We start from the raw sequence: 12,529 nt of genomic DNA, 5'->3' as shown, positions 1-12,529 counted from the left end.
TCAAGCCTCAAAATAAAACGACCACTTTTTTCCTTTTTGCCTCAGAACCAGCTCTCCCTAGGCTGCTGTTCTTCAGCACTAAATTTGTAACAGTATCGAGTCAGAGCCTACCCCCCTCTGCTGGGCCTCTCAGCTGGCAAGCTAGCTCGCTGTTGCTACGCAGTTTTGCCTCAGCGTTTTCCCGCCAAAACTAGGCTGCCTCAGAGCACCTTAATCTAAGTCTCCCCAGTTGGCACGTTCTTCCACTAGTGCACCTCCCCGTGAGGTACACCTAGAAGATTACCTACGCGCCTCAGACTGTCCCTGACTAGACCCCCCTTGCTCTGGGCACACTTGCCAAGGCTTTGCTGGACCGCTGGACAACTGGACCAGTCGTATCCCACACGCTGGACACCAATCAATGTGACAAACCCAGACCTACTGGGATCTATCACACAGTTACTAAGCTGCCACCAACCATTCCCTATAATAAGTCACACAGACCAGGGATGGATTTTTAAACAATAAAAGAATAAGGTTTATTTTAAATACAAACAGGGTAAATAAAACAATCAGGTGAATAAAATAAAGTAACGTGGCTTATTCTCACACACACAAGCATACAGTTTGGTTCACCTAGAACCTTTAACTTAAAGCACAGACCCTGAACCCATCAGTTCTGGCTAACCAACAGACCCCTGAACCTATCAGGGTGGTACTCTGACCCACAGTAGTACCCTGTCAGACACACAGACTCCCACAACAGCTTCTTCTTCCCCAGCTGCTGCTTCGTCCCAACCCAGTGTCTCACAGTCTGTCTCAGCATCTCCCTCTCACACACCGGCATCACATATTTATACAGTACAGCCCCTCCTCCTGATGTCCCGCCTTCCACTCCCCATAGGATGGAACTTTCCCTCCAAACCCATGACAGACAGGTAACATCAGTGCTGTTATGTAACAGGGACCACTGAAATATGTTTCATCCACAAGCATGATACAGTATTTCAATTGCTAGGTCTCTGTATTTTGTTAGTTTTTCCAGTTTTTTATCTTCAACTCTGGCATCTCTTGGAATTGCAATGTCAATGATCCAGACATTTCTCCATTCTGTTACTACTATGTCTGGTGTATTATGTTCAAGTTATCAGTTTTGATCTAGAAATCCCATAAGATCTTGACTTCATCATTTTCTGACACTTTTTTTACTTCATGTTCCCATGGGTTTTTGAAGGCTGGCAAGTTATATTTTATGCATAACTACCAGGTAACTAATTTTGCCACTCCATCATGTCTAATTTTGTAATCTGTGCAGTCTTTGGACATCCACAGATGAGGTGTGACGCAATTTGATGATGAATTAGGCAGTTCTACTTTTATGCTTTTTTCCTTGGGAAAACGTTTACTATAGCAAAGCTTGCTAGGCATATTTTTTTGCTGTTTACAAGTGAATTATGCAGGCTACACATTGCTCCCCCCAGCAAGCTGGGTACTCATTTTACTGACCTCGGAAGGATAGAAGGCTGAGTCAACCTTGAGCCGGCTACCTGGGACTGAACTCCAGGTTGTGAGCACAGTTTAGGCTGCAGTACAGCAGTTTAACCACTGTGCCACGAGGCTGAATTTGTCTACAAAATTATTCTCATCTTGTTGTGAGCACCACAAAATACTTCACCTTCTCATGGGGCAGGCTGCATTATTTTGGATTTCCTCATGCTCGTGTGCAAGGATAATACAAATGAGGATTTCCTCCCCAGTTTAGATTATGTTATGCACATGTCCTTGAAGGTACTGTAGTGAATATTCACATTTTAACTAATATATAGAGTTCACATTATTCTATCATCTGTCTGGGATTTGTTGTCACAGGTTTTTGATTCCTGTACTGTACAATTGTGATCATTATCCACTGCTAGCTGATCAGATTTCAAGAATGTGATTATAAAATATTGCCTCCAGGAGAGCAGGGAGGAAATCTTAAAATGACACTTGCATTTTTCTAATATACTGCATCCTCATCAGAAAGATAAATCATTATTATGGGCTGCTATTAAAATGAACGAAAAAATGCATTGAAGTTTGATCATCCTTGTCCCTTCTCTGTAAACATTTCCTTATCAGACAATGTCACATCTTTGTCTTGGTGAGAATCTGAATAGCAGACATGTAGATATTTGCTCTAAGTATGAAACCAGAAGCTGAAAGACATGCACTCTGGATTTCCTCCACTGCCTATTAAATTAAATGGAATTTAAGTAAAGGAATGCATTCTGGCCCTCAATGAATTATGAGGAAACAGGAGGATATGAGCAGCATTTCTAGTTCCCGAAAAGATTCAAGTTGATCTCTTTGATGCACTTTTAGATTTTTGAAGTGAAACAGCTGCCTTGAATGGGGGGGGGCAGGAAGGGTGGCAATGATTTATTTGTTTATTACATTTTTATACTGCACCAATTTGTAGCATGCCACTATTCTGTGCAGTTTCCAACAAAAGGATAAACATGAACAACCATCCCCCCAACCCACATCACAATAATATTTAAAAAAGCAACTCACAGAGAGCACTAGATGTAACCACAGAGAAACAGTAAACATAAAAATAAGCAAATCCTAAAAAATAAAAGTAATAAATAAAAAAACAATTACAAAGGAAGAATGTCTTGAAATACTTTTATGTGCTTTCTAAATGTCAGGAGTGTAGGGACCTAGTGCACTTCCACAGGTAGGGCATTTCCACAGCGAGATGGCCACCACTGAGAAGGCCTTGTTCCTGGTCAAAGACTTCCTGGCCTCCTCAGGCTGGCCAACCACAGCACCAAAGCCAGGGAAATACAAGTGGTACGGGTGGCAGATCTTAGGGAGAGGCACTTTGACACTCTTGAGGTCCCAAAACTTCAAGTTTTTATATGTCAGCATTACCTTGAATTTGGCACAGAGGCATACAGGTAGCCAGTGCAGCCAAGCCAGGACCAGGTATATATACCGTATTTTTTGCACCATAAGACGCACTTTTTCCCCTCCAAAATGTGGGTGGGGAAGTCAATGTGTCTAATGGTGTGAATGCAGCAATTTCGTCGCTGCTGGCCCCGTGGGGGGGGAGCGCCGCAAGGGTCCGGGTGAGCCTTCCAGGACCCTTGCGAGGCTCCCCCACCCCCCACGGGGACAGCACCGGCGAAATCGCCAGCTTCCAGGTGGGGGGAACGTCGCAAGGGTCCTGGAAGCTCACTCAGATCCTTGCTACGCTCCTCCCACCCACGCACAGGCCAGCACTAGCAAAATCGCCAGGTTCTGGGAGTGTTTTGAGGCTTCCCAAGCCTCAAAACACTCCCAGAAGCTGGCGATTTTACCCCCCCTGGTCCCATGGACCCTCCCAGGACCCTTGTCACCCTCCCCCCACCCCCCCACAGGGCCAGCCCTGGCGAAATCGCCAGGTTCTGGGAGTGTTTGGAAGCTTGATAAGCCTCCAAACACTCTCAGAAGCTGGCGATTTTAACCCCCCCCGGCTCTGTGGTGGGTGGGGGGAGGGTGGCAAGGGTCCAAGGGAGGCTCCCTTGGACCCTTGCCACCCCCCCCACCCCCCCACGGGGCCAGGGGGGTAAAATCGCTAGCTTCTGGGAGTGTTTGGAGGCTTGGGGAGCCTCCAAACACTCCCAGAAGCTGGCGATTTTACCCCCCCCTGGCCCCATGGGGGGGTGGGGAGTGTGGCAAGGGTCCAAGGGAGCCTCCCAGGACCCTTGCCAGGCTTCCCCCCACCCCCCACGGGGACAGCGGGGGCAAAATCGGGAGCTTCCAGGACCTTTTCTGAGCCTGGAAAGGCTCAGAAAAGGTACTGGAAGCTGCCTATTTTGCCCCCTCTGTCGCCCGGGGGAGGCAGGGTGAGTCTCCAAAGGGTCCTAGGTTGTGTTCTAGGACTCTTTGGAGACTCACCCTGCCTCCCCCGGGGGCCAGAAGGGGCAAAATCACCACCTTCTGGGGCTCTTTTGAGGCTTGGGAAGCCTCAGAAGAGCCCCAGAAGGTGGCGATTTTGCCCCCTCTGGCCCCCGAGGGAGGCAGGGTGAGTCTCCAAAGGGTCCTGGAACACACCCTAGGACTCTTTGGAGACTGACCCTGCCTCCCCTGGGGGCCAGAGGGGATGAAACCGCCACCTTTGGGGGCTCTTCTGAGGCATGGGAAACTTCAGAAGAGCCCCAGAAGGTGGCGATTTCACCCCCTCTGGCCCCCGAGGGAGGCAGGGAGAGGCTCCAAAGGGTCTTGGAACACACCCTAGGACCCTAGGGTGTGTTCCATAAGATGGACCTCTCCATAAGGCTCACCAATTTTTAGGAGAAGAAAGCAGATAATTTTTTTCCTGTTTTCTTCTCCTAAAAAATTGGTGCGTCTTATGGAAAGGTGCGTCTTATGGAGCGAAAAATACGGGTAATCATATCTAGAGGTCCCCAAGACCACCCTGGAAGCATTTTATGCCACCTACAACTTCTGTGCCACCTTCAAGGGCCGTCCCAGATAGAGACCATTGCAATAGTCAGTTACCAACTTGTTAACCTGTGTTAGTAGGAACTTCCTGGCCAAGTAGGGTCACAGGTGTCATGATGATGGAGGAACTGTTGGAAAATTATGACCAGCTGGTTTTATGTAAAATAGGAAAAATATTTATTGGCATTGAGGCTTGTAAATATCCATGTAGATTACTTGATTATCATCTCATAACTTGCAAGCAGAAGCATGAACTGCATCTGGTGAAAAGCTTGAGATGATATAAGATGGTCTGATCGCTTTGGCTATTATTTTTACTTATTGCATAAATTTCCATGCTGCTTTTCAGGTCACAAGCAGATTTCAATGAACATTAAAATACCAAATAAAAACATCTAAGCATAAAAAACAATATTTAATACATAAGTGATTAAAATGACAAGACAGAAGAGGCAGTAGGTAAAAATCACAGTTAAAAGCACACTAGCCTTACGTTAATGTAGTGACAAAATATACTAAAGTATACTTTAAAAAAATATTGTAATGGCATATTTCTTGCATTGTTTGAAGTGTACTTGAAAGCTTACAGTATGCTATAATAAGTGTTTTAATCTTTGATTCTCTTGCTTTTACTACAAGATACTAATACACCGCCTCTCTGGATGAAATATAACCAACAAAAATTTTAAATAAGTATTTAAAAGTCTCACAAAGTCCAGCAAAGAGGGAGCTATATGTCCAGCCTGGGAGAGGGTGTTCCAAAGATCTAAGGCAACACAAAAAAGCTTCTGTCCTTTGTACTTGCTATGATCACAGGTTTCACTCTTAGACAGCAGAACATATCCTGTTTTTAAAGTCTGGGGTGGCTTAAATGGGTGAAGGCAATACTTCAGAAAAAATTTAAGTCACAAGTTGTGATGGATGACTCATTTACACGTGTGGTTCATTATTTGATGTTACATATATTTACTGATTAACATGTCTGTGTGAACTTGCCTTCTCAACAGTGGAAGTTTGGAATGTAGAAGTTTCCTTCCGAATGGTATAGTCCCTGTAACGGGCCCTGTAACGGGCAGACATAACATCACATGTCCGTCACAGCTGGGCAGTGAGTCATCAGCCAATGGTGTGACGGAGGGTGGAACTTAAGGGGAGGGGCTAGTATAAAAAGGGGGGTGAAGCGTGTGTGGGGGCAGATTGGAGATTAGAGTCTGAGCTGAGAGTTGGAAGGGATTGTTAGTTATAGTGAGTGAGAGAGCCTGTCAGTGTGAAATAGTCTGTGTGAGCCAGTGATTTATTTACAGTGATTGACTTATTTATTTATTTATTTATTTATTTAATTTATATGCCGCCCACTCTACCCAGAGGTCTCTGGACGGCTTACAATAATTAAAATTCAATACAATAAAATGATTAAAATACAATTAAAATACAATTAAAATTGGCATCATCAGGACCCACCGTTGTTATTTCAATTAAAAGCCTTCTGGAACAGGAAGGTTTTGACCTGGCGCCGAAATGTCATCAACGTCAGCATCAGACGAATTTCAGTTGGGAGGGCGTTCCATAGACTTATTGATTCTTTACTAGTGATTTACTATTTTTATTTCCTGTAATCAATAAACCAGTTTTTTTTTCAAAGTTACACTAGTCCTTCGCTTGATTTTCAAGGATAAGTTGGTGGCAGCAGATTTTAAAGTAAAGTAGCAACCACTCTCTGAGGTTTGAGGGTGGCTGTTACAGCCCCCTCCCTCTTAACCTTAAAAAACACAGTGAGAAAGATGGCCTAGAAATGAAACTGTTGGAGTCACAAAATGAGAAGGCTGATGGACTTTGCGATGATCAGCAGATAATTAGGATAGCAAATGGTCTCTTAGAGATAGAGGTTATAGAAGCAAGCCACACACACAGAGATGTCTGCCAGCAGTGCTCCTGGTGGGCGACTAGTAGAAGAGGCAGAATAACACCGAATGGATTCCCAATGAATTCTGCCCTGCCCCCAGAAGGACTGTGCTTTTATTCACCTTACAAGCTCACAGATAGTGGACAGTATACAGATAGGTTACAGAGCTCAGATAGGGCAATGGTTACATCATGCCATTATAATTGGCCTAAGGAAAGGCTCTGTGCAAGCTCTCTAGCACCTATGAGAAAGAAGAAGAATGGTGTGTAGCAATGCCCCTCAGAAGCAGCTGTGGTCATCAAGGAGGGTTTGCCCTCTACTGTAGATTAAGCCAACAGCTTAGCAACCTTGGGAATGGCACCCCCACATGAAACAAACAAATAATATGGTTTCAAATAATAAACAAATAATATGGTCTCAAGACTTTTCAGCATTCAGTCCATTCATTTCTCTTTGCATTTTTAAAGGAGCATTTATGCAGAAATCAATATTTCCAAAAGTAGCTGTGTTTCTACTCTATAAAAAAGCTGTAGAGACAAGAAATGTATCAATTTGATTCATTGTTACACAGTTGTTTATTGTTACTCACTGTATGTGAAATACACTATCCCCATATAGGATATTTGTAAAAAACATTCCTGCAATATGGCTGGTGTGTTTACACATGGCTGGTGTTTCTTGGCTCTGGTAGAATTGCTCCATTTTGGTTTGTTTCTAACATGCCCAGTTGCTGGGATTGAACCACAGTGGGGCTTGTGGCTTTAAATTTATCTTCTGCTTTCAATTTCCAAATATCGTTAATTGGTTTAAGAAGATGGCTCAACTGCTTCATGATATTGGGAAACTAAACACTTTGTCTGCTGCTCTGTGGAGGGACACAACAAGAAAGCAAAAGTTTTTTCTCAATCTATTAGAACAGTGTTAATGCGCTATATCACTTAGGACAAAAATTAAAAATTGAACACTTTCTTGTAGAAGGAGGAGTAAAGAGGAGGGAGTAGAGAGGTTTCTTTCCCCTTAAGGAGGCAAGTCAAATAGGGTCACCTGAGGTGTATGCCATTTGGATGAAAGGATCGCACTAGATGACATACTGGACCTCTATCCAACCTTAAGCAACCTTATTTAGCCCAATCTAGCCACCTCCAATTGAGCTGTGTAGCTAAGTCCTGAATGTAACTCATGTAGTAAGGGGAAGACTAGTATTTCTGGGCAACTAAACTTTTTATATTAATGTGTAAGAAATGCAGCTCTTCTTTTCAAAACTGCACAGGCCTAGTACCCAAAATATTATAGATCATTTTTGCATTTTTACATCCTGTACTGAATGTAACAAATTTTAGCAGGCTATTTTACCAGATTTTATAATACCTCTGAATTGTAACCAGTTGTGGCCCTAATAAGCAGAAAGATGATGATTATGATGATGATGATCCTCTTTCTTTCACAACCCACCCTAACCCATACTGTTCTAACTGTAGCAAGCAAGGAAAAATCACTTACAGTATATCTTTTTTCACAGAAATTTGCACTGGATCAAAGAGCCTTCAGTCAGTTGATAGGATGCAACAAGATATAATTTTGTGCCCACAGAGTAGTTATTTGTCTAGTGGGAACCACAGAATAGTAATTTCTGCCTGAGTGCTACAGCAAGAAAGTGTGCACATATGTTTTATTGCATCTAGTTATTGATATGAAAGCACATAAGGGCAGCTTGATCTCTCTTCATTGTGTACAGATACAGTAGCCTGTATATTGTGAGATAATATACCAAAAGTATTCTTCTACAGGCTATCCTGAAAACTAAATCATGTTCCAGATATGCTTCAGCTCTCCAATTGAACCTGCCCCTGTGTGAATGAAGTGTGAGTTATCTGAACAGTGCTTGCTGGCCTGTGTCCTAGACAGAGTTTTCTTGACTGAGTTTTTTTTTTTTAATTGCATGGTAGTCTGAAAGGCCAGTTGATCCCTAGGGCCAAGAGCTTCAGATGGTGGTTGATCATTTGAGTTCTGCTGATTTATTCTGACGTTGCCGTCTGCTGCTGGAAAGTAATATCACAGAATATGGCTGAAATGGAAAAATGGTTTCTGACTAGGAAAAGGTGGTCCTTTCATCACATAAGTCTGTCAAGAATTAGAATTCCAAGATGAAATATAAATGATCTAAATGAATGAATAACAAAGTAAACAAATAAGTGATTCTATCAAGAAGATTCTCACAAGAAAAAGAAGGAAAATCATGATACTATTTAGATAGTAGCTGTTGTTCTCAACTTAATTAGCATAATGGGGCTTGGTATGCTGGATAATGGTATAATGATTTGTATGCATTTCTTCTTTCTTTCAGGAAATTTTATTATATCACTTTACTGAGAGATCCTGTGTCCCGTTACCTCAGTGAATGGAGACATGTCCAACGAGGAGCTACCTGGAAAACATCCTTGCACATGTGTGATGGCCGGACACCAACCCCTGAGGAGCTGCCATCATGTTATGAAGGCACAGACTGGTCAGGCTGTACTCTTCAGGAGTTTATGGATTGCCCATATAACTTAGCCAACAATCGCCAAGTGAGGATGTTGGCTGACCTGAGCTTGGTGGGTTGCTATAATATGTCCTTCATACCAGAAAACAAGCGAGCACAGATACTGCTGGAGAGCGCAAAGAAGAATCTCAGAGACATGGCCTTTTTTGGTTTGACAGAGTTCCAGAGGAAAACGCAATACTTATTTGAGAGAACTTTTAATCTGAAATTCATCCGGCCATTCATGCAGTACAACAGCACAAGAGCAGGTGGAGTGGAAGTGGACAACAACACCATCCGTAGGATTGAAGAACTTAATGACTTGGACATGCAGCTGTATGACTATGCAAAAGACCTCTTCCAACAACGATACCAATACAAGCGGCAGCTGGAGAGAATGGAGCAGAGGATAAAGAATCGGGAAGAGAGGCTTCTTCACCGGTCGAATGAGGCACTTCCCAAGGAAGACACTGAAGAACAAGGACGGTTGCCTACAGAGGACTACATGAGCCATATTATAGAGAAGTGGTAGCCTTGGCAAAATTTTATACTGAGAACACGATCTTGGGAATTTCCATAATAAAAGAACATGGAATTTAAAAAGAAACTCTTATTTAAAAACAGTCTGTAAAACAGAAAGTAGAATGCTTCTTTAAACAAAGGGTCTTTTTACTGTTTCTTATAAGACCAGTGGGGTTCTTAATAAAATAAAATAAAATAAACAAAAAAAATTAAAATAAAAGAGTCCATCCTAGAAAGCCCAGAGTTTAAAATGCACAATGTAGGTTCCCCAGCTCTGAGGCCAAATGCAGCAAAATGTTTTGTAGCCTCGTAGGTGCAAATCTAGAGGCCATGGATAGTCGCTTTGTAACCACTGTTCTCTCTCAGAGACAATAATTTAATCCTGAAAATGTTTTCTCCCTTGCTCGTGTGAGGTTTTCAATGGTGAAAGTCATAATAATGGCAGTGTTTCCATCAGACAGTGACTTCACTCCAGATTCAGATGCTTGCGTTCAAATGGAAGCCAAGTTTAAAAGAAAAGAACATGATCAAAACAAGCTAATGGAAAAGGAAAAGCAGATCATGAGAAATATTCAAGCAACAAGTCTATAGTCTGTATCACCTACCAAGCACAGAAGTTTCAATACATGACACTTGTGTCTTGCAAGCATACACTCACACTGCATTACCAAAACTACTGCTGAATTTGTGCACAAGTATTCTCAGCCTTCGCCTCATCGGCAGCTGTCCAAAACCTATGCTAATCCCACATGAAATCAGAAATGCAGGTGATCTTATTTCATGTTCACATAAAAGTCTTTGTATAGAGGGATATTATGTGCACCAAATCCATTATATTTTTAAAGGAGGTGGTCAGTTGAGGAAACAATGATTCATGCATATACCTCTACCATCACATGGTTGGTTGGTTTCCTGCTGATACTCACTTATGCTCAAAAATGGTCTTTGCATCCAGTTGCATCCATTCACTTAGAGATAAATATTAATAATACATTATGCTCGCTGTCTGGCATTGCATACTGTCCCTCAGCAGCAGTGAGTGTTTTAACATAAAACGGTGATCTCTTAAATTCCAGGTAGGAATCAGGCATGTCAACACAATCAACCCCTTTGAAATTTAGTTTCAACAAATGTTTGCTGGATGGCATTCGCTCGCTATAGAATTGCTGCTGTGTTGAACTTAAGAGGCACAACATGTACCATTGTGTTGCAGGCAGAGTCTGCCTTGGTTTTTTTTTATTTTTGAGCAAAGCATTAGTATTTGGAAAACTGGAAATCTTCACTGATTCAAAACTTCAGGCTCCACTTCTGCCAGTCACTGTTAATAGTTTATTTCCTACATAATACAAGTTTCTGTTTGGAGAGCATTTGATCTTTTTCATCCAAACAGAGCTTGAAAAACTTTCTTCTTTGACATTTCCCAGAATTGCCCAGACAGACTGACCATGTTAGATGGGAAAGTCTAGGAATTATAGTCCAAAAAAGTAACTTTACCAAGGTCTGAATTTGAAGCAGATTATTTTTTTCATTCTTTTTATTGTTCTGGGAATTGGTCTGAACGAGCAGAAGAAAAGCAAAATCAAATTACATTCAGCGCCTTCTATACTATGATGGCCTACTCCCTAGGATGTTGGTGGTTAGACAAAGTCAGACTAAGCTGTCAACAAGCTTGATTCCCAAAGGATATGCTCACTGCATATCACAGAGAGAACAGAAGATACAGGAGAGAGAACAGGAGGGCTCCTAACGCTTGTTCCAGTATGTCTTTCAGCAGTGGAGTTTCCTGTGGTTTGTAATTTATTTCTTTTTCCCTAGCTCCTGGGTACATTTCTGTGTATGTACACAGTTGCCAAAGATTTGGAATTCAAACTGAGGTGTGTTTTTCTTCCAGAAGGAAGTAGCCACATCTTCACTATGGAAGTCTGCCTAATTTAAACACACACAGCTTGCTATTTCTAAATGTCGTCAACCAGTTGGCCAGTGAAAATGACTTGGAGAAATAAGAAAAAGAAACCCCAGGAAAATGCTGCCCCACGCAGATTCAAAAACCTGTCCATTTGTCTCAGTGTTTGTCTGATCGGTCCAAGAACCCAAGTGGTCCTAATTACCCATATCCTGAAAAATAAACAAATGCTTAAGTATTTCGCCAGATCCATCTTTTGGTTGCTGCTAGTGCTCTCCCTTCTATGTATGGTACCTTTTAAGTGATTCTGTAAAGGCTTTCCCGTTCTCTGGGCTATGCACATCTGGTCATAAATATGCACTTGAGGTTTAGGTAAAGAAAACTTGCATCCTTCAATTGTTTGAGCATTATTGGGGGGGGGGGTAAAGACTTGCTAAAAATCTTACATTTAGGGATTAATGATAATTTGCTAGAATTCTGGACACCTATACATTTTTGTAACTGAACAAACTTTGTTAAAAATTGTATTTCACCCTTTTTTGCCCACATAAGTATGTGAAATATAAGAAGCAGATGTTCAATATGCAGAACATGTAGCTTTACCCAAAGTCTTTCCACTGTGCATTCATACTTATGGATCTATACTATAAAAATGATTGCAGCTGTTAATCCATATTCATGGGGTGAATACTAGGGAGCCTGCTGCGTCATACTTTGTACAATTGGTAGCACGCTCCAAGGGCCAAAATATATTTCCACACATTGTGTGGTCAAAGCTGAAAGCTAAATATTTATTCTTTGTGCAACTAATTTCTGCAACAATCTGAACAAGGCTTCGTGGATCAGCCTGGGGGATCCGCAGATCTCTGGGAACTGCAGCAGTAATAAGCTTTCTCCAACATTTCCTTTGTGTAATATTGTTATAACTACCAGCTAAGGAAATAAAACTACTGAATATTGTTAGCAGCTTCACTTCTATCTGCCAAAGGAAGGTGAGTGTGTGTGTGTTATCATTTATGCTCAGATCTCAATACTTGCAGCTGTGGAGGGGGTGGGAGTGGATGAGCCTCAATTTCACATCCTAGCGCTGACGAATTATCAGATAAGAGGTCATTCCTTGCCAATAGTTAATCATTCTTTGGACTGAAACAACCAGACAGTATGGAAGGAACACTGAATCAAAGTTTAGGGGGAAAAATCCTTATGGGGAACTGTAATTCCCATTATT

General features: G+C 42.1%; 1 protein-coding gene across 1 annotated transcript in view; it reads left to right on the top strand.

The window, feature by feature from the left end:
• HS6ST1 (heparan sulfate 6-O-sulfotransferase 1) overlaps window positions 1–12,264 on the top strand; it is a 243,266-nt gene extending 231,002 nt beyond the window's left edge. Inside the window, exon 2 of the mRNA XM_020787427.3 lies at window positions 8,700–12,264. Within this exon, the coding sequence (XP_020643086.1) occupies window positions 8,700–9,408 (709 nt within the window). The 3' untranslated portion in view covers window positions 9,409–12,264. The remainder of the gene's footprint in view (window positions 1–8,699) is intronic.
• The last annotated feature ends 265 nt before the right edge of the window (window positions 12,265–12,529 follow it).

The sequence above is a fragment of the Pogona vitticeps genome, chromosome 3, assembly GCF_051106095.1.
Source record: "Pogona vitticeps strain Pit_001003342236 chromosome 3, PviZW2.1, whole genome shotgun sequence".
NCBI classification, from domain to species: Eukaryota; Metazoa; Chordata; class Lepidosauria; order Squamata; family Agamidae; genus Pogona; species Pogona vitticeps.
The sequence above is the reverse complement of the archived record's forward strand: the minus strand, read 5'-3'. Positions and strand labels throughout refer to the sequence as shown.